General features: G+C 52.3%; 1 protein-coding gene across 2 annotated transcripts in view; it reads right to left on the bottom strand.

Moving 5' to 3' along the window:
• PTPRG (protein tyrosine phosphatase receptor type G) overlaps positions 1 to 25,040 on the bottom strand; it is a 649,319-nt gene that overhangs the window by 76,316 nt on the left and 547,963 nt on the right. For both annotated transcript variants that reach the window (XM_008146280.3, XM_008146281.3), the window contains exons 9-12: positions 14,789 to 14,973; positions 11,851 to 11,959; positions 5,507 to 5,556; positions 3,097 to 3,871 (exon numbers count right to left, since the gene is read on the bottom strand). In XM_008146280.3, coding sequence (XP_008144502.1) covers positions 3,097 to 3,871; positions 5,507 to 5,556; positions 11,851 to 11,959; positions 14,789 to 14,973 — 1,119 coding nt within the window. The remainder of the gene's footprint in view (positions 1 to 3,096; positions 3,872 to 5,506; positions 5,557 to 11,850; positions 11,960 to 14,788; positions 14,974 to 25,040) is intronic.

Here is a 25,040-nt window from a genome sequence, read left to right as displayed (position 1 = left end):
AAGAAGGACAGTGATTTCATTTCAAAAATAAGTACCAAGCGGGAGGAGGTAGACAGGGAAAAGGGTGGGATGGATGGAAGCGAACTGAGGGGGATTTGTGGGTTTTACCCTCAACTTACACCCTTTCCTGACAAACAGGCACAGACATTGCTGCTTAAATGGGGGTCGGTCAGCAACGGACGGCTCGCAGGTCAAACCTGGCCCGCCGTCTGTTTTTGTGAGCAGTTCGGGTGGAACTGACCGCCCCTGCTCAGTGCTGTTCGGTTACTTCTGGGCCCCACGGAGGCGTGGAGTGGGCGCAACACAGACCCATGGCCCTCAAACCTGAAAATGTGACTGCCCGGCCCTTTGCAGGAAAAGCTGGCCGGCCTCTGGCTTACGCAATCACCACCCCACTCTGAAGTTTGAATTGCCTGGAATTCTAAGGCAAGATGGCTTTCCGCTCGAAGCAGCGAACCTTCCCACTGAAAGGAGGGTGTCCGGGGAGGCGCTCTGAGCGGCAGTGCTGGGGACGGAGTCGAGTTCTTGGATGTCGTTTTCAATGCCGGTTCGCTGGGGACCAGTCTTCTCATGCTCCCTAAGGTCCAGTTCGCCCGTGAAACGCAGACCCGCTGGGGCCTCCTCGTAGCCACCATCTCGACTGGGCTCCTCCCGCCTCGTCACAGACAGGAGACTCCGTTTAGCTACACCTCCTCCTGCACTAACGGCTGTTAGGACCCCCCTCTGCACAGGACACTGAGCGAAGACTGGCCCGAGGACCCTGAGTGGACAAGGGACAGAGCCTTCCGGGTGATCTGACTCCAAAAGCGAATCTGCCAAGATCGCAGACGCTCCGACTCCTGATGGTGGAAGCTGGGGACCCAGACGCCCGCACCTGGAGCTGGGACCCCCCCGGGCGTACATCTGTTCCTTCGCCACTCTCCCTGGGAGCTGGGATTGGAGTCCAGCTGCAGTGACTCGTTCCCTCACCTGGGACGCGCCCCGCCGCAGCCTCTCAGTGTGAGCACTCCACCGACGCCCTCGGCAGTCACCTGTCTCAGGATGCGGGCGAGCAGTGCTTACGAGGAGCCGCCCAGATCATGCTCTGCCAGCCCTCGGTGCAGAGCCTGAACCGCTCAAGCTCGAGCATCCGTTCCAGGGCCACCACTCGTCTTCGGAGAACCACGCTGGCCAGCCACCGTCATCACCATCACCATCACCGTCACCGTCACCATCACCATCACCTCTGAACTGGGATTCCTGTGTCCACTTTTGTGCACCACCCCCTCCCGTATAATCTCCACACGGAGGCCTGAGTCATCTCCCCCAAAAGCTCACAGATGACTGTCTTCTACGGAAACCCACCGCTAGTTTTCCATCCCTTAGAGTCCGGTCCTCAGCCTGGCTGACGAGCCCCTTCCCGCTCTGAGCCATCCCATATCCCCCTCCTGACTGGTGGCCACACTGGCCTTCTGACGGCTCCCCGACTGCTCCAAGTAGCCCGCGCTGTGGGGTCTCTGGAAGGTTCCTACATGGATCTCTGCATGGCCAGCTCCTTCTCATCACTTGGGGTCTCTGCTCAAACGTCTCTCCTTCACCACTCGAGGCTCCACGGCCGCTGTGCCCACTCTGGCTCTTACCACTCTGTGAAGTTATGCATTTGTTGACTGGAATATTCAAGCTCCCTCGCCAGGACCTAAACGCCACAAGAGCAGAGGCCCGTTCTGATCTGTGTTCTATTCCCACCGCCTAGTTCAGTGCCTGGTAAATATTTCTGTAATACCTTCCAGTCTAAGAAATTCGGCTTCTTCGCAGCGATTCCTAGAGGGAATGTCACCGCTCGTGTAGGCATGGCTTCAAACAGCCTCACGTGTGGCCTGGTCTCTCCTGCGCTCACCTCCGCAGAAGCTGCTCGGCACCGTCCCCTCCACCGGGACCCACTGCGCGGCCCCCACAGGAAGCCGCTTCCAGAAAGGAGGCCAGCCCAGCTTTCGGGAGCACGCAATCCAAAACATGAAAATTTATTCTAAGTTGTATCTTAACATACGAGATCTCAGCTTTAGATGAATTTTAATGTTTACAAGTGCAAAAGCAAATAAATATTTACCAGTTGCTTTTTTTTTTTTTTTGCACTCTTATAACTCCCAAACAGCTTAGATGCAAAAAATTGTTGTTAAACATCTTGTAGTCTGGCAAAAGGAAGGGTTTCTTATTAAGAAAACACCTCACAACAATAACAACCCCTGATGCTCAAGGCTTCCTCAGAGACACCCGTGGAGGGTTCATTAACATTTGAACACATGACCAAGCAGAACTGCCACCGGTCAGGGTGACAGATCACATCCGCACGCGGAGGGCTGACCGGCCACGCCCTCGCCTCACCCTCCAGAACCTGGGGCTCTGGGTGGAGAGCCCTGTTTCTCGGGGTGGGACCGTGGGTACCAGCTCTCCCGACGTGAGTCTCTCATCCGTTAGGTTCCAGGTGAATGTCACTTCCCCACAGCCCCTGCCCTGCTCACTATCCTCTCCCACAGCACCCTCTTCCCTCTGTTCCCACTTCACAACCTCCACCCTCAGCCAGCCGCCCTTCTTGCTCTCTACCATCCCGCTTCCCGCTTCCTGGCGTGCACCCCGGCTACCTGCTGCACCTCCGTCTCCCCGTCTGCACCGGGAACTTCACGGGGCGGGGCCAGGCTCACCTGGGTTAGCCCCCAGCCCCGTGTCTGCCACCGAGCAGGCAGTCCGTCATCACAGGTTGAATAAGTGAATAAGGAATTAAATCTTAATAGATAAATTTAATATTGACGTCATCTTTAGTCATTTACTTCCTTGCGCAGTTGAAATCCTTGGGAGTTACTTTGAGGAAAGGAGATTTTACCAGGAACAAAGATCAAGGCAAGACTTATTCCAGCAACAGTGAAGAAGCAGGTTACTCTTACTGGAGTAAAACACAGACAGACACACACACACACACACACACACACACACACACACCTTCCGTCCCTGGCACAGCATTCGGGAACACGGGCACGTTCTCGATCTGCACTCCTAACCCAATTATTTTTAAAGGGCAAGACTCTTCCCAGAGCCCGGGGCCCGGATGGGGATGCCACCTACCTGGGTTGACAGTGATAAACTTGCTATCCTCGGAAAAGCGGTCCCCTCGGGACCCGGGCTTTTTAGACGGCAGTTCAGGACTCTTGTGATCACTCCCTTCATGTGGTTCCTCGGTGGCTGTGGGGGGCACTTGGGTGGAGGTGACCGACTCGGAGTCCAGGCGGGCACCCCTCGTGTCATCGGGCTGGTCAGTGGGGACGGCAGTGCGGTCTTGCTGGGGCCCAGGTATAGTCTGATGCCCCCCGTCCTGGGCAGTTCTACCGGGAGACGAGGGCGCGGGGGTGGGCTCGGCCTGGCTCCGGCCCTGGGCGGCGTGGGTCACCCCGCTCTTCTCCTTCTTCTCGGAGTCCTTCTCCCCCTCCTCCTCGTGCTCCCGCTCCCCGTCCTCGCTCTCACTTTTCTCATCCTTTGCCCCTTCCTCGGCGCCCTCGCCGTCCTTGCTCGGTGCAGAGTCGCCATCCGGGGCCGGAGAAGCCACGGCCTCGGTGGTGGCCAGGACCGGCCTGCCGGCCTGCTTGCTGGCCGCTGCGGCCGTGGGGAGGCGCGTGGGCCACACGGTGCTGGGGAAGGAGGAGATGCCGCCGCCGCCGAAGCCCAGGCCGGCCAGGAGCGTGCTGGTGACCACCGAGGCCACCGTCGCCTGGCTGCCGCTGGAGGATGGGCCCATCCCAGTCGCCATGGAAACGAATGAGAAGGGGATGCCCGAGGAGGTCCAGGTCGAAGACCCCGAGCTGATGGGGGCCATGTCGGCCGAAGAGGCAGGAGACGCTGTGGGCTTGAAAGGGCCACAGGGGGTCGGGGGAGGAACAAAGAAGAGAGAGCAGAGAAGCGTCAGTCATTGGGTTGGGAGGGAGGTCCTGGTTCTGACCTGCAGAGGGTTTTACGGGTTTTTATTTTACCCGTGGGCTTTCCCAAAGCTCGGCACCAAAGCTGACTCAGGTGACCATGGATGGCCACCGCTGCTTTGATGGCTTTTGGTCCCTTCTCACACAGAGCAAGCCCAGCTAAGTGGCCCCAAAGGGAGGAGCATTAAATTAGGCTGAAAGACAAATATCAAATGAGCGGTCCGTTGGCAACACCAGCTGGTCAGCTGCTCTTGGGTGGCCCCGGACGCGGCGGGAGGCCTCGCTTTCTTATGTCTCCGGCGTCTGTGGACAAGACCCCGTGCTTGGGTCCAGAAGGCCCTCCGGGATCTGGTCCCGCCATCTGACAGGGAGGAAGTAGAGGGACAGGGGAGTGTCCCGTCCACGCCCACAGGGCGGGGCCACTCTGCAGGCTCTGGGACCTCTGCACAGCCCGCAGCCCGCGTCCTGCACCCTTCAGAGTCTCTGGGCCTCTCCAGGGCAAAAACTTTGCCCACGGACACGACAACAATCACTGCTCCGTTTAACCGCTGCCAGCAACGTGCCAGGGCTTCCCACACTCTCCGGGATGGTCATCACCCAGTTTTACAGAGGGGGAAACTGAGGCTCAGAGATGTCAAGGGCAGCTTGTGTCCAAGCCGCAGCTCACGCTCCCCGCCGTGCTAACCTGGTGCTCAACATTGGGCCTGCACTATGGGCGGGCGCTCAGGAAACAGCCGGGGCCGCTGAGCTCTGAGCTTACTGTCGGTTCTGACAGCCAGAAATCCGTTCAAAGCAATATGGCCAGGACACCTTAGATTTTAGCGTTTTATCGCGAGGTTTTAATTCGAAAACTTTGTAATTTAAAGAGGATCAAGTTAGCAAATGTTGAGTTCTTAAGTTGGTTAATGAAATGCCCGATGCCACACACGATGGAGCACTCAATCAATGAAGTCAGGCAGCTCGGGCTGAGCGAAGACCCCTCGCGCGCTCTGAGCCTCGGTTTCCTGAACCATAAAAGGGGAATAATGGTAACACTAATCTTGTGGGAGGCTGTGAGGAGTAAATAAAATAATAAAATAACCTGTGCTTGAAACCCAGGAAATGCTTAGTCAATGTTAGGCTATTGTTGTTATCGTCAACAATGTGATCACAATTGTGATTATTAGTTGCACTAGAAATGGGAAAACTCAGATATTGATCGAGGCTCCGGAAATTTGAAAATCCACATAACTTTGGACAAATGACAACCGCTGGGAATTCCAGCGTCTGTGCAATCTCTACATCCTATGAACCTACAGATAATAAAGAATTAAAAACCGGAGAATTTTTCACCTTGACAAAAATTATACTGTATAATACTACTGCTTTAATTGTGCTGCACAACTTGTTTTCCTAATGGATTGAATTATAAACAGTGAATAATGTAAATTTTTCTGTATCTTCACTTTTTCCCATTAAGCAGTTTCACAACATCATACTGCCACCTCGTGGTGACAGTTTCAACTGCATGCAAATGAGCAACCAGGACAAAACAATTAACTACTTACAAAACATTCTCTACTTACCACTCCTGTTTTCACAATTCTGGTCCCTTGGAATATTCGAGTGGTATTAGCTGAGAAACAAAGAAATTACATTATAAACCATTTTTTTTTTTTGGTTCTAAACAACCTTACTTACAGACATAAATGTGAATTACATATAATTTGCATGGAATGAAATATCATTCCTTTTAAAATTTTTCTCCCAACCACTTAAGAACGACAAACCCTTCTCAGACTCTGAGTCATTAAAAAACACACAGAGGGCTGCATTTGGCCTGTGGGCCATAGTTTGCTGAATCTTGTTTTGAAAATTTTTAAAGTTGTTACTGATTTCTGACTTACTGAGGTAAAGCTTACATAGAGAAAAATGTACAAGTCTTAAGTGTATAGTCCAATTAATGTTTACCCCTGTAAACACCTGTGTGCTTACACCCACACTGAGTACAGGCACGCCCCCGCCCCCAGCCGGTCTGCCTGTGCCCCACCCACTCAACACCCACCCCCTTTCCCAAAGGCACCCACACTCTGACCTAGGTCAGAATTCTAGTTTAGAACGTCATAGAAGTGGAATCATATTATTTCATTGTTCCGCTCTATTTGTTTTTTGTTTATAATTTCTTACACGATCCTTTCAGTGATTACAATATACATCCTAAATTTATTATAGTTTACCTTAAATGAGCACTTTTAATACCTCCTAAGAATGGAAGAAATATACAATTTTTAAACTCCATTGGCCTACCTCACGTTTTGTGTATCGTCACGTATTTTATTTCCACGTAAGTTTTAAAACCTGTCGTTGCTTTAAGTGGTCAAATTCTTTTATACGAACCACGCATTACTCTCCCTGGTGTTCGTTCCTTCCTGAAGTTCTGTTCGCCCGTGTGTGACTATTGTTGAACAATGTAACACGATGACTTTACCACAACACAAAACTTACCACCTTAACCCCCGTTGGGTGCCCAGTTCAGTAGCGTTAAGTGGGTCCACACTGCTGTGCAGACTTCTCATCTTGTAAACCTGAAACTCTGCCCCCATGAAACATCCCCGTCCCCTGTCCCCAGAGCCCGGAAACGCCCATTGTACTGTTTCTGGAAGTCTGACTGCTCTAGTGCCTCCCAGAAAGGGAGTCCTACAGGGTTGCCTTTTGGTGGCTGGCTTATTGCACTTAGCACAGTATCCTCACGGTGCCTCCAAGTGTCAGAACCCCATCCCTTTTTAAGGCTGAACAACATTGCACGGTACGTGTACCACATTTAATTTACTCATTCTTTACTGTTGAGCGTTGGGGCTATTTCCACCTTTTCGCTATGGTAAATAATGCTAAACAATGTAACTTTTTTTTTTTTTTTAAAAGAACATATCAAACTGTGTCTTTGTCTTTATCTCAAAAAACCAATAGGGCTATATATACTAAAAGTCTGCTTCCTATACCATACATGGCCCTGAGGAATTAGCAAAAAACACGCTAAATACCACGATAAAAAACATTTGAACCTGCTGTTATTTGTATCTAAACCAGAAGTAGCAGATGACCAACACAACTTCTGTTTGGCCTGCAAGCTATTTAAAAAAAACAACTAACTTTGTTGCCACTGTTTACAGTAAGTTTGTAAGCACTGAACTGCTGCTTTCATCTAAAAAAAGAAATCCTAAATTCTGGCTTATCCTGCAAAATCACAAAATGTGTCAAAACTGAGCCCGCCGTCCTGAGAAGCAACATTCAACCGGAGCTGAGTGTCCATCACCCCTGCTCAGTGGGCACAGGACCTCCCCTTTCTCACCCACAGCCTGCCCTCCTCTGTCCATGTGCCCTGCCTGGCCCCGGGCACCCGAGTTTGCAGCCCCTGACCTAACCATCCATTCCTTTTGCATAGCTGAACGTGAAAGGTGCAAAGGGACAGCTGGAGAACAGACTGGAGAAGTCACCACCACCAGGTCACACGAGGCAGCCCAGGAAGCAACGGGCCTGGCCAGGACAAGCCGACCTCCCACCTTCCTTTATGCTGCCCCTCATGGTGCTGCACGGGGGCCTCAGACAGGCCTGCACGTGCACCTCCCTTTAGGACAGAACGCAAGTTCCCAGGAGACCTGCTTGCCTGCCCTTCCCAAAGGCTTGGATTAAGGCCGACCAACTCCGCAGCCACTCCACCAGCAGCCCGCTTCTCATTAATCCTGAACAATTTCCAGCGGGGACAGCTCTGGCCGTGGTGACCAGGACATTCCTACAGTCCTTTTCCCTTCACCCGGTCCACAGACCTCAGGGAACTCAGGGCGGGGACACTGACACGGCACTGTCCCTAAGCTCTCCTCAGACGCAGCCCTTCCTTCCCTGTGAACAGAGCCGCGGACCTCAGCGGCACGGCAGGACCTGGGACTCTGTCTCTGACTGAAAGTGGAGATTTTTGTGCTGCTGTGTATTTTACTTTTTAATTTAAAACTAGAGGCCCAGTGCATGAAATTCGTGCACTCAGTGTGTGTGTGGGGGGTCCCTCTGCCCAGCCTGTGCCCTCTCGCAGGCCAGGAGCCCTCAGGGGATGTCTGATTGATGGCTTAGTCCTGCTTCCACTTCTGCCACCGCCGCTGCCCTCGCCAGCCATGAGCTCGGCTTGTGGCTGAGCGGCGCTCCCCCTGTGGGAGCGCACTGGCCACCAGGGGGCAGATCCTGCATTGAATGTCTGCCCCCTGGTGGTCAGCGTGTGTCATAGCAACCGGTCATTCCACCGTGGGGCTGAAACCGGCTCTCCGACATCCCCTGAGGGGTCCCAGATTGCAAGAGGGTGTAGGCCAGGCTGAGGGACCCCACTAGTGCACGATTGAGGCCGGGAAGGTACGTGGGAGGTTGGCCAGCCAGGGAGGGATCGCAGGAGGGCTACAGGGTGTGTCCGGCCCCTCTTGCTCAGTCCTGATCAGCCAGACCCCAGCAGCAAGCTACCGGTTGGAGAGTTTGCCCCCTGGTGGTCAGTGCATGTCATAGCGAGCAGTTGAGCAGCCTTAGCATTTCATTAGCATATTACGCTTTGATTGGTTGAACAGCCAACTGGACGACCGAACACTTAGCATATTAGGTTTTTATTATGTAGGATCATCTTAAGAGAGAATCCGTCAGCTTTGCAGCAGGCTGCCTACAGGCCCGTGGCTCACACAGAATCTCAGGAACCCCTATTTTCCATGACTGTGGAGAGTTACAGAGAGGCTTTGAACAATAAATCAGGACGTTACGTGTTTGTTGGAGTCTGGGGCACGTAGATGATGCTTACTCTTTGGGGATGGTTCATTGCTGTGCAGAAATAATCGGCTTTGGAAAAAGGAATCCAGCCCTGGTGTAGCAGCCAAGTGATTTTTCACAGGTTACTCACCTGCCCCAGCACCATTCCCCTTCTGAACAATACCACCTGCGTTACACCTGCCATGAGGTCAGATGACATAACTTATGGGCAAACGCTCTAACTGTGACTCATTCTGTAGCTGCTGCTTGCTATTGTTACTATTATATTGACCACAGTAAGGTAAATGTAACATATTTAGAACTTAAGTGTTGGTATATTTACTATCATAAGAAAAACATTCCATATGGCTTCCTCATGTAAAAAAATGTATTCTTACCAACCCACAGGTAAAATTTACCCAAAGAAGGCATCCATAAATCCTCTAAGCTTTTCCCTTTCCCTGTTAAAGCTTACGTCCTGCGAGTTAGTTTTCTGCACTGGCCTCTACTGCCCACAGCACCTCCCCGGCCCATCAGGAAAGGTGAGCCTGCTGGTTCCCCTAAGACTTCATTTTCATGAACTTTCCCCGGGATGCTGTGGGGCACATGTGAAGCCGCTGTGGGAGGAGTGAGGGTCCGCGGCCCTCGTCCCCCAGTGGGGACAAACACAGCACAGAGAGGCAGCGAGCTCCTGTCCATTGCTGAACAAAGGAGTCCACAGACACTCGAGACAGCAGCCATTTCAACAAGCCTAGTGAGCTGACGTTTTAAATACTCCACACTTACAGCTTATAGCTGACCAGGCCTTTTGGAATTATATTACACTAGAGGCCTGTTGCACAAAGATTTGTGCAAGAATAGGCCTTCTTTCCCCTGACTTCGCTCCTGGCCGCCCGGGAGCCTTTGCAAGTCTTCGCTCCTGGCTGCCTCCTGGGAGCCTGCAAGTCCTCGCTTACAGCCAGAGTGCCGCTCCTGTAGTTCTCTCTGCCTCCAGCCCTCCCCCTCATAGCAGGTGTCCTGCCCCGCCCAGCCACTCCAAGCCTGCATATGCAAATTAACCTGCCATTTTTTGTTGGGTTAATTTGCATACTTGCTCCTGAGGCTGGTGGGTGTCGCGGAGGTATGGTCAATTTGCATATTTCTTTTATTAGTGTAGATTACAAACACTTGATTTTTCAAAGTCCACACAGAAGCCAGCAAGCTCAGGGGGCCTATTAGTCAGGAAAGGCAGCTCTGCGGATCCCAGTGCCCAGCCGGAGCCCACAGAGACCACATCCAGATGCATGCAACCCGATCACGATGTATGCGTCCAAGGTTCCCGCCCTGCCTGCAGCAGGTACCCACTCCGGCCTGCTCTCTCTCCCCAGGGCCAGCACAAGCATGGCCATGGCCTGAGCTCCCTCCTCAGCATAGGCAAGGGGCCAATGTGTTCAGAGCCCAGGTGGACACGTGAGCATGAGTTATTTGTGAAAAAACACAGCATGCTAACTTCAATTAGTTTAAACAGAAGGATGAGATAATGCAAACCTTAGCAAAGAACATCTAAATACTAAATGCAAAATTGTAGGGCTGGAAGGGATCCGTGGAGGGCATCTAGGCTGGAGGGCTGCTTACCCGGGGTTTAGCATTTAGTACTCTTTAAGTCAAACCTAACACTAAGGGGATATTTAGAGTTGGTACCAGAGACACTATGCAAACTACTTAACAGGCATCAGCCCGTGGCATTCCGTAAGGATGCTGTGAGGTCGGTACTATTAACACAACCACGTGTTGGACTGTGAAACTGAAGCTTAGAAAAGCTAACATGCTCAGGATTGCAGAAATACAAAGTGCAGCTGGAACTCAAACTTGGGGCCCTCCCTCCAGGGCCCCAGTTCTCAACCAGGACTCCCGCCTTCAGTGTGCCTGCCAGTCACCCAGACGTCTGGTTAGGACTCAGACCAACCCCACTCCCCCAGAAAGGCCGAGGGGACTGATCTGGGAGGGTCCCGAATGGGCATTTCTCACAGGCTTCAGCCAAGGTTGCAGCCGGTCCTACAGGCTTTCCAGGGCCCCTGAAAATGCTCAGTGTTGGCATTTTCCAGGGAAAAGCCTTCACCAGATACAGGACTCAAAACGGTGAAGGACCACTGGCCTGGTAGGAGGGTTCCCTGAAACTGAGGACCCGAGAGGAGGGCCTCATGGGGAGGACCTCGGTCTGGCCGAGCGAAGCCCACACCCTGGTCCCTCCATGCTGGCCTAAGCCCAAGTCCTCAACCATGGCCCACAGGCTGGCAGCCGGCTTTGTAAATAAAGTTTTATTGGAACTAGGACTAGAATGGGGTTAGGGCAGTGATTTTCTACCTTTTTCATCTCCTGGCACACACAAGCTAATTGCTAAAATTCTGCAGGCCACCAAAAACTATATTTTTACCAATCTGACAAAAAAAAAAATAGGTATAATTTTGATTCATTCACACAGGACGGCCATGGTTGTGTTGGCTGTTTTCATCTTTTTATTTGACAATCTAAGGAAAAGGAGGTCAGTGCCCCTGACTAATTCCTCAGGTATTGCGTTGTTTTAAAATTTCTCCTAGCACACGGGTTGAAAATAACCGGGTTAGGGCGAGTAAGTCAGAGTGGATCCTGTGGGAGGTGTGCGGGTCCAACATAAAATTCTGATACGTTGCTCATGCATTTTTTTTATTGACTTTGCTTTTAAAAAATACTCCATTAAAATATCATGTGTCTTAATTACTGCGTTTTTTTGCAGCCCTTTAAATTTTGCACCTACATGAATGCCTCCCTTGCCTCACCCTAGAACTTTCTGCCAGTCCCCCAAATCCACAGGAACAAACACCTATTTCTCAAGATGCTCAAAGGTCCCACAAGCAGGGCCCGAGTGTGGCTCGCCAGCTGGAAGGTGAGCGGTGTGTGTCTGGGCTCTGGTCCTAGGGTCACGCTAGATCCAAGAGGGATTCTGTGACCTGACACAGCCAGACACGCAAGGATAGTAAAAATCACCACTTTGCTCTTCTTCCCTCTTCGGGCCTATGAAGCTCTAAAAGGTGGGACTTAAAGCCCCACGGGTTCCTAGGCCAGGCTTGTGTCCTTCCGCCCAAGCACCTGAGCAGGAAAAACCAAGCACCAGGGGCGGGGCTCAGGGCAGCCGCCTTACCTTGAAAGAGCATCGTCTGGCTGAAGTCGCTGCGCATGTCGTTCCGGCACACGGCCTGGACGCGGAACAGGTAAAGGCTATCAGGTGAGACATGGCTAATGGTGGCTTTCTGTAGGTGAAGAAAGAAAAGCAGTGAGCAGGTGTGGAGGCCAGCACACGCCCACCGTCTAAGCCAAACCTAAAGTCATGCTAAGAACCACGTCCAGGTCTGTGCTGCCACAGCAACAGCTGCTGGACACAATGCTCCCACGGACCAAAGGCTCCCTCTGGAAGGAAAGAGTGCTCAGAGATAACCTGGCCTGGGAATCTGCTTTCAACACTGAAATCGGCAGGATAAGACGGGACCAAATCAGTCTGGACTCCGATGCTTAACTGAGGCTTGGACTGTGTCTTAGGCCCCCTTTATACTCACGAGTCTTGGACTCCTTTCATCACTAATATCCCTTATAGACTGCAATTATGTACCCGAGATGGCCTCTCAAATTACCAAGTGGACTGCTTTCCAGAGCCACGCCGAGTTTAAACATCCGCAACAAGATCTCTGCATGTCTGTCTTTGCAGTGTTAAGGTCTTGTCATACATTCTCCATGGGGAATATGGGGCAAGATGCCAGGAAGGACACCTGGCTAAAGGTCAGGAAAGGTGCGATGCGGCCTTTCCACCCACTTACAGGCTGATCCTGGGCCAGGTGTTCAGTCTTTGGCCTCTGCTGCCCTCCCGGGTAAAATGGGGAGAGAAACAGCTACCTCACAGGGTCCTTGTGAAAGCCAGGGAAACCTGTTCATAGGTAGCCCACAGGCCAAATCCGGCCCCCTGTCTGTTTTTGTCAATAAAGTTTTATTGGCACACAGCCACGCCCATTCCTTTACATGTACCTATGGTATCTACAATGGCAGGGCTGAGTTGTTGCCACAGCAACCTGAGATCCCATGTCCCATAAAATCTTTACTACCTGGGACTTTCTAGAAAAAGTTTGCCAATCCCTAGTCATTAGACACCTGCCAACTCCAGGTCCCCATTCCTCAGAGATTTATTCCAAGGGCCTTTAAAAATGAGAAAAGAGAAAAAGTACCTGAAAAGCAGGCAGAGCTTGCTTTGTGAAGAAACAAAAAAAGCAACTGATTTCAAAGACTTCCCTAATGGATGAATGTCTTGCCACTGAAACGTGGATTCTGGGCCAAGTATCAAAAGCAGCCTTAACCCCGTGGCAGCCACCGAAACCTCTGATCGGGCGTTAAGTGGCACCGTGGCCACACCTGCTGCTGTGGCCTAGAAACCGGCTCCTGGTTAGGGCAGCAGGTGACATCACGTTAGTGAACTGTGAGCCTCATTTATCTCTTTTGGAGAAGGTAATGGTAACATCCGCCCCCAGGTCTGTAAGAGGATGGGGAAGGGGCACGTGACCTGGAAAAGGCTGCACTGACCTTAAATATTCCTCTGAGGTTTCCAGGCCACAGCAACCATCCGTTGGAGAATAGTTTTGTTGCTGCCAAGTCAGCACACTTGACTTCCGGAGGAATTAAGAAAATTAATCTTGTGTGTCCCAAAAGAAACTAGCCACCCCTAGAAATTCTCGGAAAAAAACACCTCGCTATCAGAGCATATTTTTCTCTGCATCGCTCTCGTTCTCTGAACCCAATTCACGCCTCTTTCTCCAAACCTCTGACCCCGTCTCCTGTTCAGGGCAAAGTCTCCGCTCCACCGACACAGAGATTGATTGGATTCACTCCAAGCCAGTATCTATTCATCTTTGTGTGTTTAATTATTTTTCACTTAGAACAAGACCTGCCTAAGCGCCTACACAGCCTCTGCTGATTAATGCAGCCATCTTTACTTCAGAGAGAAAACCCCTCGTGGGCTCCCAGCGGCGACAAGAGAAAGGTCAAAACACATCACAACCTCGGGGAATTCTCGGTAGGTTCCTCTCTGATTTCGTGAAGCTCCTCGTTCCCTAATGGGACCCAGCTAACTATGTCTAGTGGGGAAATTGAAGATATAAATGAGAATGAAGAAAAAGAATCTTCATCTAAAGGAATACGCCAAGTTTTATTCTGTCACTGATTGAATGGGCCCCGGGGACTCTGCTGGGAGAGAAAAGGTGGTAACGATCATTAAGAATCCCACTCTGTGCGACGGCATTTGCCACGTGCACATCCGATTACGGATTTCATTATTCCAAAGCCTCCCTTTGATTAACAATGAAAGCAGAGGCGCTCCCCTCCGACTGTGTCACGTTGAGTTTCTCTGCAGAGACGTGAAGACTAGTGCTCGCTGGAGGGTTTGCTTTCACAGGGGAGGAAGAGCTGCCACAAACATCTGTTCGGAAGGGCTGTTTTGGGTGTCGGCCACTAGACACTTATGCCATTTTAAGGAGAGCTGCGGAATTGTGCATCGGTGAGGTCCGATGCCATAGTGTCTGAGAGACTGAGAACAGTGGCTAAAAATGACATGGTCCCAGGGATCCTCCCGGTAGGAATGTGAGGGGATCCGACGTGAAAGGAAGTGCGGGCAGTGGACGGCTGCACGGTGGCGGGGACAGCAGGAAAGAGCAAGAGGAGGAATAGCTGCAGCAGTAACAGCGGGTCCTTACACACTGCTTCCAGGGCCAGAGTCTGTTGCCCATGCACACGGCATCTCGTCTCCACAATAACCCTGTCAGACGAAAAGGCCTTAACAGCAGCTTTCTGTTTCTATACTAACAAAAGACAGAGGAGTCAGTTTAAAGGGCCCGATTATAAAAAAAGGAACTAGCTTTTCTGGGTGGCATTGGGGGGTAAGTGTGAGGGCGGATGGGGCCCAGGCAGGCTCGGCCACAGTCCACACCGGGGAGCTGCTGCCCGGCGGCAGCGTGAGGTGGGGGCCTGCCTGCAGTGCCTGGCAGAGATGCGGCGGGGGTCCCTCTCCTAACTGCAAGGGCAGCAGGCGCCCCGACTTTTACCAAGTCTTTGTCGCTGTCCTTCGTGAAGGTCTTCTCCTTCTCGTCTTCGTTCTTGGTCCAGCTGTAGGAGATCATGTAGTTCATGATGGGCGGGTGGTAGATGGTCTCGGGCTGGCTCCAGGACACCTGCAGCGCCGTCTGGTTCAGGGGCTGCACCTTCATGTGGACGGGCGGGGAGCTGCAGACTGAAGACAGACGGCAAACTCAGTGGGCTCCCTCGACACCACACCCTCACTGGCCCGCCCTGTGTCCCAGAGCCCAGCCCCGAAAACCCCACAGAGCAACTCCCGTCACCTGAACCTGCCCTCAACATTTTGCCACCTCTCTCCTCCCTCTCTCTTTCTTTTTAAAAAATTATTATTATTTTTAAATCCTCACCCAAGGATATTTTGCCATTGATTTATTTTTAGAGAGTGGAAGAGAGAGGGAAAGACGGAAATATTGATGTGAGAGAAACACATTGATTGGTTGCTTTCTGCATGAGCCCTGACCAGGGCCTGGACTGGGGAGGTGCCTGCAACGTGCCCTTGACTGGAATCGAACCCAGGACCCTTTGGTCTGCAGGCCGACGCTCTATCCACTGAGCCAAACCGGCTAGGGCTCCCTCCCTCTTTCTACACACACAATCACACACACACACACACACACAATCACACACACACACGATCACACACACACACACACACAATCACACATACAACTGTTTTCCTGCGAAGGCATCATAAGCAAGTTGCAGATCCCCTGACACTTCACTCCTCCATAGCCCACCCTGCCCCTGCTAAGACTAAGGACATTCTCCCGTCTGACTGCAAGAGACCGAAGGTTTTGTGCCCCCAAATTCATGTTGAAACCTAATCCCAAATGTGATGGCATTTGGAGGTGGGGCTTTGGAAATCGATTAGGTCATGAGGGTGGAGCCCTCATGAGTGGGATTAGTGTCCTTATAAAAGAGGTCCCAGAGAGCTCCCTGCCCTTCTCAGGGAGGACACAGTGAGGACGCAGCACTGTGCACCAGGAGGTGGGCTCTCACCAGGCAGGGTACCTGCGGGGCTTGATCTTGGACTTGCCAGCCTCCAGGACCCAAGAAACAAACTTCTGTTGTTTGTAAGCCACCCAGCCTACAGGAGTTTGTTACAAACCCGAGCGAAGACAAAAACCCTAAAACCGTGATCATGCCTAAGAAAATAAACATTAATTCAATAGTACTATCTGATGCACAGTCCAATATTCAAATTTCCCCAATTGTCTCCAAAAGATTGTTTAAAGATTGTTTATAGCCATGTCCCCACTTACCAGAGTTGCATCCTATCTAATAAAAGAGTAATATGCAAACTGACCATCACTCCAACACACAAGATGGCTGACCCCATGTGGTCAAAGATGGCTGCCCCCATGTGGACACAAGATGGCCGCCATAAGATGGCCAGGAGGGGAGGGCAGTTGGGAGGGACCAGGCCTGCAAGGGAGGGCAGTTGTGGGCGATCAGGCCAGCATGGGAGGGCACTTGGGAGGGACCAGGCCTGCAAGGGAGGGCACTTGTGTGCAATCAGGCCAGGAGGAGAGAGCATTTGGGGGGAACCAGGCCTGCAAGGGAGGACAGTTGGGGGCGATCAAGCCTGCAGGGGAGAACAGTTAGGGATGACCAGACTGGCAGAGGAGGGAAGTTGGGGGTGACCGGACCTACAGGGAAGGGCAGTTGGGGGGGACCCAGGCCTGCAGGGGAGGGCAGTTAGGGGCAAACAGGCTGGCAGGGGAGCAGTTAGGCATCAATCAGGCTGGCAGCGGAGTGGTTAGGGGGTGATCAGGCTGGCAGGCAGAAGCGGTTAGGGGCAATCAGGAAGGCAGACAGGTGAGCAGTTGGGAGTCAGCAGTCCTGGATTGTGAGAGGGATGTCCCAGATTGGAGAGGGTGCAGGCTGGGCTGAGGGACACTTCCCTCCCCCGCGTGCATGAATTTTGTGCACCAGGCCTCTAGTTTCATTATATAAGGCTTTAGTCTCTTTTTAAAAATTGTATTTATTTATTTATTGTTTTACCCTCACCTGAGGACATTTTCATTGATTATTTAGAGAGAGAAAGGGAGAGAGAGAGAGAGAAACATGTATGTGAGAGAGAAACATTGATAGGTTGCCTGGACTGAACCTACAACCTAGGTATATGCTCTGACCAGGAGTCAAATCCACGACCTTCCGGTGTATGGGACGATGCTTCGACCCCCTGAGCCACCGGCCAGGGCAGCTTTAGCCTCTTTTAATCTAGCATAGTCATCTGACCTTTTTCCCTTGATGACTTTTTGTAGAAACCAGGCCATTGGACCTGTGGGGTACCCCAACAAACTAAAATTGTTGCTCAAACACCACTGTAAACAGATCAGAGGAAATAAGTTTAAAATGAGACCTTAAGTAAGTTTAAAGCAAACACACACACATGTACACACACACACACACACACACACACACGCACGCACACACACACACAAAAGGGCTGGCCCAGCAGGACCTCATGGAATAATTGCCCGACGTGGGCATAGGGAAGGCAGGCCCACCCTCCTTCCTCTTCCTGTGGCGGCAGGTTTGAAGGGACATGGGCTCTACATCCACCTGCGAAAGCGCTGAGCTATCAAGTCAGCCTTTGATAGCGACATTTTAGTTCCAAGTGTGCGCTTTCCCCGCGGCTGGGGTTCCTGCCGCCACTGGGCTCAGAGTCTGGGCTGGGTTTCTCACCTTGATGATACTATTGATATTTTGGGCCAGACCACTGTTTGCTCTTGGGGGGCTGACATTGTAGGGTGTTTAGCAGCATCCTTAGCCTCCACTCATTAGATGCCATTAGCACCTCCCCCCCAAATTATAACAATCAATAATGCCCCAGTAATGCCAAATGTCCCCGGTGGGGGGGGGGGGTGAGGGTGGAGGCAATTGCCCCCAGCTGAGAACCAGGGGTCTAAATGGGGAGATGGGGGTTCACCAAAGGATCCCACACGTGGAGCTGATGTTACTGCCTGGATGGGAGGACGGGCGGAGAGAGGCACTCAGTACTGTCCAGGCACAGCATAGAAGGCGTGGACCCAGCTCTGGGCCTGGGAAGACTGCGGAAGGCACCCTGGGAGCAGAGGCAGCGGGAGAGAGGAGGGCAGGCCCAGGGACCGCAGGAGGGAGGGGCCTGAGGGGCTGAGGGAAGCCAGGCCTGGGCCAAGGCTCAGAGAGAGAGGCGGGAGGAAACCGTGCAGCTCAGTGGGAGCTGCAGAGGCCCAGCTGAGACGTCCGGCCTTCATCCTAAGGGTACCCGGAAGCCACGGGAAAGACCGGAGCCGAGAAGGACGGGTTTGCCCTCTGCACAGATCCCTCGAGCTCCATCTGAGCCGGAACCTGGGGGGACTGGAGTGAGGAGGGGGCCGGGGGGCAGGTGCTGCCGGCTGCTCACTGCTGGAGGCCAGGGAGGGGGGGACGAAGAACTGCGGTTCTAGAGTGAACGGTTAGAGCGAGGACGGCACTGGGGGCAGGGGAGGGGTGGTGGAGGGGAGGAGGTAAGCCAGGGGACCGTGGCGTGGCTGTGGTGTCTCCCAGGAGCCCACCATAGCAGCTTTCCCAAGAACTCCGAGCCGCAGGCCGCCCCGGGGAGCAGGACGGCGTCCCCGTCCCCCCGGAGGCACGGGCCCTGCCGTAAGGCGCTGGCCGCCCGAGAAAAGAGGACATCGGTTCTGACAGGGCGGCATCCGCGCGCTCTTCAACTGCCAAATCGCGCTGCAGCCGAGGGCTCTGCTTTGTGGCTGCGACAGGAGGAAGGATAAATTAATGAGGCATCCCCACTGCCCCAGAGAGCCCCGGGGGCATCGCGCCGCCTGCCACACAAATGCCACCAGAGCCGGGACATCAAACAAAGAGTGTGAACGAAGGCTCCACAGAGACGAGGCTGAGTGACAGTGTGGACACTAGGTGGCACTGACACACCGTTAAAAAGTTAAAACACCCCGGCCTTAAGTTTCTCCGGAAGGCAGAGCAGGGGAAAGTCAGGAGACCCGCACCCCGTCCTTCCACACGCCAATAACGAACCAAGATTTATACGCTGGGAGCTCCGGTTCCATGCAGTGACGACCATGTCAGACTCCCTGACTTCGGCACCTCCTCTCAGCTCCTGCCGGATTCCCATTCACCCCCTTATTCTGATCAGCAGTGGGCTGCATGGGCTGCGCGTCTAAGGGTTACATCATCACCACCTAAATAATTCCATCACCCACACAAAGCAGATGCAACCACTGTTATTTATTCCTTAAAATCAAAATAGCTGGGTTCTCTTTGCTATTAAGATGATCATGGTAATGTTTTTAAAAAGAAACCCAAGTAGTATAAAAAAAGTAAGAAGAAAGTTTTTTTTTTTAAAAATCACCCCAAATCCCAGCGCCCAGAGATGAGTATTGTTAGCTAGCTGGGGAGTCGGCGCACAGGTATCTCTTCCGACCCGTGGCCGTGGAAAAGCAGACGCACGATCTGATGTAAAGGGGGATGCTGTGTTACAGCATCGCAGCTGGGTTTTCATTGCTGCTGTGCGCTCTGCTCCGTAAGTCATGCAGATGCTTCCTGGTCAGCGAATGGAGCCTGGTATCCCTGCTTCGAATGAAGAGACAGAACTCCACCATCTCCATGTACCAGAACGCACTGCGCTGAGCCCAGGAAGGAGGCAGGTCTGTTCTCCCTCTGACAGGACCACCGACCAGGGCAGGAATTCAGTTCCCCATTGGCCGCACAGACCACTTCTGAGCTGCGGGCAGGGGGTCTGCAGGTGGGGGAGTGGCATCCAGATCTGTAGGGCGGGCAGGTGGAACAGAAATTTCCCTCCTGCTGTCAGTCTCCCTCCACCACCTCGCCGAGGGGGAGGAGCCGTGCGGCCAGACTTGGAGGAGGCATTTGCAGAGCACCAGGAGGACTCGGAGCTGGCCTGGCCAAGTGGTTCTGTCAAGAGCCGGTAGTAAATCGGTAGTAAATATTTTCATTTTTCGGGCCAAACAGTCGCTGTCACAAATATGCAACTGTGCCTTCGAAGCACAAAGCAGCCCAGGCGACAGGCATGGGGATGAGTGAGGCTGTGCGCCATTCAAACTTCTCCCATGGACGCTGCATGTCAATTTCACATCCTGGTCACGTGTTATTAAGTCTTCCACTGCCTGTGACCTTTCAACCGTTTAAAACATGAAAACCATTCCCAGCTTACAGCCGTACAAACGGTGGTGGTGAGTCTGGGTTTGCTGATCCCAGGCCTCAAAGGTACAGGGAGGCCACACCTTTGCCTGAAACGTGTGTCCTCAGCACTGACCTCTGTCCCCAGCACACCTGGCAGCCTCTCTAAACACACGTCCCCTCCCCCCCCCCATCCCCCGAGAGGTGCTCCCTGCACCAGCCTCCCCTCCGGGCTGCTTCCATTCCCGCTGGTGTCTGCCTGCTTCCCACAGCCCTCGGACGATGCCCACGCCAGCCCTGAGAAGGTCTGCCTTCATTCTGTACCATCTTTGACTGTGATCCTAGACTTTCCTAAATGGTGAAGAGGCTTCTAGCAGAGCCCATGATCCCCTGGCTCTAAAGCAACGTCAAGGGTGTTTTCTCAGCGGCTCCACAAGTGCATGGGAGGTGCCCACCCCACCCCACCCCACCCCTCTTCATTTGGGGTGTTAGATACCCCACTGTGATCCGTGGTGTGACGTCGGTGTAATTTCCAAGTGCCTTAAACTATTGAGTTGAAGGTCCTCCCAGGCGCCCTGCCTCCTCCTTTTCTCTCCTGAGGCAACAGGCCAATTATTGGTCAGAGTCCGAGAGAGAGATAGCACAGCTCAAACCCAGCCACGCGGTGCCACTATTCCACCAAGCCTGTCAGCAGAATGGAACTGGGGGTGGGGTGTGAGATCATACACCCCGAGGGTGTTGTCCAGCCAGCCTGGCCTGAGCCAGGGGAGGGGACCAGGCAGGGAGAGAGCGGGCACTGTCCCTTCTCAGGCAGAGGGACCATTCCAATGGAACAGCGCTCAGCCCCTCCCACAGCTCAAATGCCTGTGTTTCCTTTCTCGCCCCAGCTCAGCTCGAACCCTTGAATATGGAGCCGGTTAGGGGAAGCTTCCAAAGAAATGGCCTCCAGGAAGGACGTCCCTTTTGCAGGGCTGTATAAAGAGGGCTCCGTGAACACGAAATCCTCCAGCCGGCCACGCAGAACTGCAAACCTGGAATCTGGTCCCCTCCCTCCCCTCCTGCCCGAGGTCTCCCGAGAGGGACTGTGCAGGGCCAGGTGCCAGATCCAGAGGGAGGAGATCGCAGCGGGACCGCTCCAGCATCCGGGGAGTTTCAGCTCCCAACAGGATCTGGCTGAAGCTGCCAGCTGCCCAGGACACCCATGGACCGAGCCGGGGGTTCCTCTCAGGTGATCCAGGAGGCGCCTTCAATTTCTCTCCCCACTCAAGATGAGTGAGAACACTGGGGTCCCAGGCTGGCCAAGGACACAGTGGGGAGGAGGGTTCAGAGCGGGGACCCCATCTGTCACATCCCACACCGGAGGGTCATGTGCATTCCAGCCTCAGACACCTCCCACATCTGCCTTCCTACCTGCAGGTGGGAATAAAGATGTCAGGAGGGTTAGTCAAAGTGCTTAAAGGACGAACACGGCCCCACCACGGGCTATGCACCTGTTGTAGCCCCAGGTCCATGGCTTCTTCTGCGGGTTAACAACGCTTTTCGAAAAAAGCTTCCTTCCCACTCCTCCTCTGGGTCTTCCCAGCTTCTCTGTTCTCAGTGACAGAGGACAGTGCAGGGTCTGCAATTTCCAGCCCTCACCTCCTCCAAGGCCTTCCTCCAACACCGGCTGCGGCCCACTCACCATCCTCCCCCATCAGAAATGCCAACTAAGTTCCAGGTCCCTCAAGCTCTCACAGGGAGACTGGAAATACAGGCAGCCTACAGGCTGACCACGCCCCAGGCCTTCCCTCGGTGCCAGTCTGCGCTGACACAGCAATAGCACCAAGTCCAAGCCTGGCTCCGGGCTGAGTTAGCGCATTTCACCAATTATGTCATCAAGTCCTCACTGCAATTCAGTGGGGCTGCTGGCTCCATCATCACGTCTGCTCACATCTGTTTTAGAGACCGAGATTCAAGGGGGTCACTCATCCTCGTAATCACTCGGGAGTCAGACTACTTCAGTTCTGGAAGTGCCAGCTACGTGGTCTTGGATAAATGCGTGACATGCCCAAGCAACTGCTGGCCGCCGTGTAGGAAGTGTAAGGAGTAGCTATTGTTAAACAGTTAGTGAGCACCTACTATACGCCAGGACCCTGCCCAGGAACTAGCCACAAAGGTGAACACAAGTTGACATGGCTCTTGACCTTCTGGAGATTACGGCCCGTGGGGGAAACGCACCCACCACTCAACCCCCGCCAATCAGTTCTGTATCTATAAATGTGTTTCTTGTTAGATTCCACATGTAAGAGAACTCTTATAGTATGGATCTTCTCTGTCTAACTTATTTCACTTAGCACAATACCCTCTGGTCCATCCGTGTTGTCGCACGATTTCATTCTTTTTTCATGGCTGAATAATAGGCTACTGTACATATGCCACAATGTCTTTATCCTTCCATCCATCCATGGACACTTAGGTTGTTTCCAGGTCTTGCTAATTTTAACTAATTGTGCAGTGAACACTGGAGTGCAGGTATCTTTCATTGTCAGGATTTTAGTTTCCTTCTAGTAAGTACCCAGAAGTGGGAGTGCTGGATCATATGGTAGTTCTACTTTTACTTTTTTGAGGAACCTCCATACTGTTTTCCACAGAGGATGCATCAATTTGCATTGCCACCTGCATCCTTGCCAGTACTTGTTATTTCTTGTGTCTTTTTTTTATTTTTATTGATTTCAGAGAGGAAGGGAGAGGGAGAGAGAGAAACATTAATGATGAGAGAGAATCATTGATCGGCTGCCTCTGGCCCACCTGCTCCTGGGGATTGGGCCGGTAACCCAGGAATGTGCCCTTGACTGGAGGACCTTTTAGTCCAGTGATGGCAAACCTATGACACGCGTGTCAGCACTGACACACGTAGCCATTTCTGATGACACGCGGCCGCTAAGGCGGCCGCATGCCGAGGATGAAACATTTGCTGCTCCTGAGGATGAAACATTTGCGAAATAATGTTTTTTCCTCAAAGTGACACACTACCCAAGTTAGGCTCAGTTTTTTTGGCGAAGTTTGACATACCAAGCTCAAAAGGTTGCCCATCACTGTTTTAGTCCAAAGGAAACCACTCTATCCACGGAGCCAAACCAGCTAGGGCTATTTCTTGTCTTTCTGATGATGGCCATTCAAACAGGCCTGAGGTGATAGCTCATTGTCGTTTTGATTTGCATTTCCTGATGATTAATGATGCTGCGTATCTTCTTTCCATGTACCTGTCGGCTATTTGCATGCCTTCTCTTGTTCTAATACTTGGTCTTTGTCCCCAGTCCCTGACACAGGGCTCCCAAACCCCTTGTGAATTCCCAGTGATCAGAGCACTAGAAGCATCTTTTGTTCCATGGAGCTGACGGCGGGGGCTTGGATACCTTCTGGGTTAAGGCTGTCACTGGACAAACCAAGCCATGGTTAGAAACTGGACATTTTCAGCCCCTCCCTCCTTTTCCAGAGAGGGCAGGGGCTCTGGAAATAGGTAATAATTGATATGCTTATGTGACAAAGCCTCCATAATAATCCCAAAAGTATGGGGTTCAGGGAGCTTCCAATCTGGCTGTTCATCTGTTTCCTTTATCATATCCTTTAATGAACTGGTGATGGCGTTTCCCTGAGTTCTGTGAGCCACTCTAACAAATTAATGGAACCCAAAGAGGGTCTTGTGGGAACCTCTGATGTGTACTGTGGACGAAAGGGGCCACATGCTGACCTGACAAGCTCAGGGGAGGCCTGCATGGCGGTCTTGCAAACTCAGAGACCTAAAGGAACCACAAAGGATGGTCTGAAATTAAACTTTAACTAAACGCAGTTATGGTGGGCAGTTACACCCTAGGCCGGTATCTCCACTGACAAGGTCAACCTTTACCTTAACTGAGCCCATCTGTCTTTTTGCATCTATGATAACATACCCTTGAAATGTCTGGGTAACTTGTAACTTCCCTTTGTCTGGAGCCCCTGGGGCACAACCAAATGTGGTGGGCGCCAGGACAGATACCACAAATTCCTTCATTATCATGTTAATTGTTCCTGCACCCACCTAACTATGTGTCCATCATTTTACTTTTTATCCAATCCCAGGGGTTTCCCACCGCTTTACTTTATCCCACCTCCTTAATCTATCACCAATGAATTTCATGTAGCCCACCTATGTCCCTCCTTTGATGGCAATGTATAAATACAAACGTAACCCGCCATTCTCCGGAGCATTATCTCAATTCGTTGAGGTTCTGCTTCCTGGCATATGTCGACAGTTTGGCTCAAATAAACTCACAAAAATTCTTTACAGGTTTCAATGGTTTTTTTTATGTTAACATTACCCAAGTGAGACAGAAGTTGTGGGTAACCTGGGGATCTGTTACTTGTGATTGGCATCTGACGTGGGTGGGAGGAGTCTTGTGGGACTGAGGCCTCAACCTCACACAGAACCTTGTGGGATCTGACACTATCTCCAGGCAGATGGGGTCAGAACTGAGATGAACTGTAGGACCCCCAGCTGGTGTCGCAGAGAATTGCTGGTCACATGTGGTGACCAGAAGTGTCAGAAGTGCAGTGTTCTGTGTGAAAGTGAAGAAGACACAGGAGATGGACAGCTGCGATTTCCCTTCTCAGGAGGAAGAACATTGTGGAGTTTCCTCCACACCACCAACAGCACCCGCTCCATTCCAGGAACAAGCCCTGGTGTGCAATTCTGCTTCCCAGCCAATGACTGGATATTCGAGCTCTGTGTAGCAACTGCCATGGAAGACAGCAAGTCCGAAAACTTCCTTATCCCGTCAGGGCACTGGGCACTGTGTCTGCTGTGCACGTAACAGAGCCACACGTTCAATCCCACAGCAACAGCCTGTGTGGGGAGGCAGAGGTGGACTCGTGGCTGACTCTCCCACATGACACTATTCCTGACCTCTCCCACCTCCATAAAGTCTTCTTTCCTACGCCATCTCCCTCTTCCTCTGCGAGCCAATGGCCAGGGGAGGTGTCCATGTCCTGTGCAGGAAAATGCATTGTTCAGCTTGACGCTAAGGGAGGTGGCAAAGTTCAGAATGATGTGTCTTCCCGGCT

This window comes from Eptesicus fuscus, chromosome 18, assembly GCF_027574615.1.
Source record: "Eptesicus fuscus isolate TK198812 chromosome 18, DD_ASM_mEF_20220401, whole genome shotgun sequence".
Classification (NCBI taxonomy): Eukaryota; Metazoa; Chordata; class Mammalia; order Chiroptera; family Vespertilionidae; genus Eptesicus; species Eptesicus fuscus.
The sequence above is the reverse complement of the archived record's forward strand: the minus strand, read 5'-3'. Positions and strand labels throughout refer to the sequence as shown.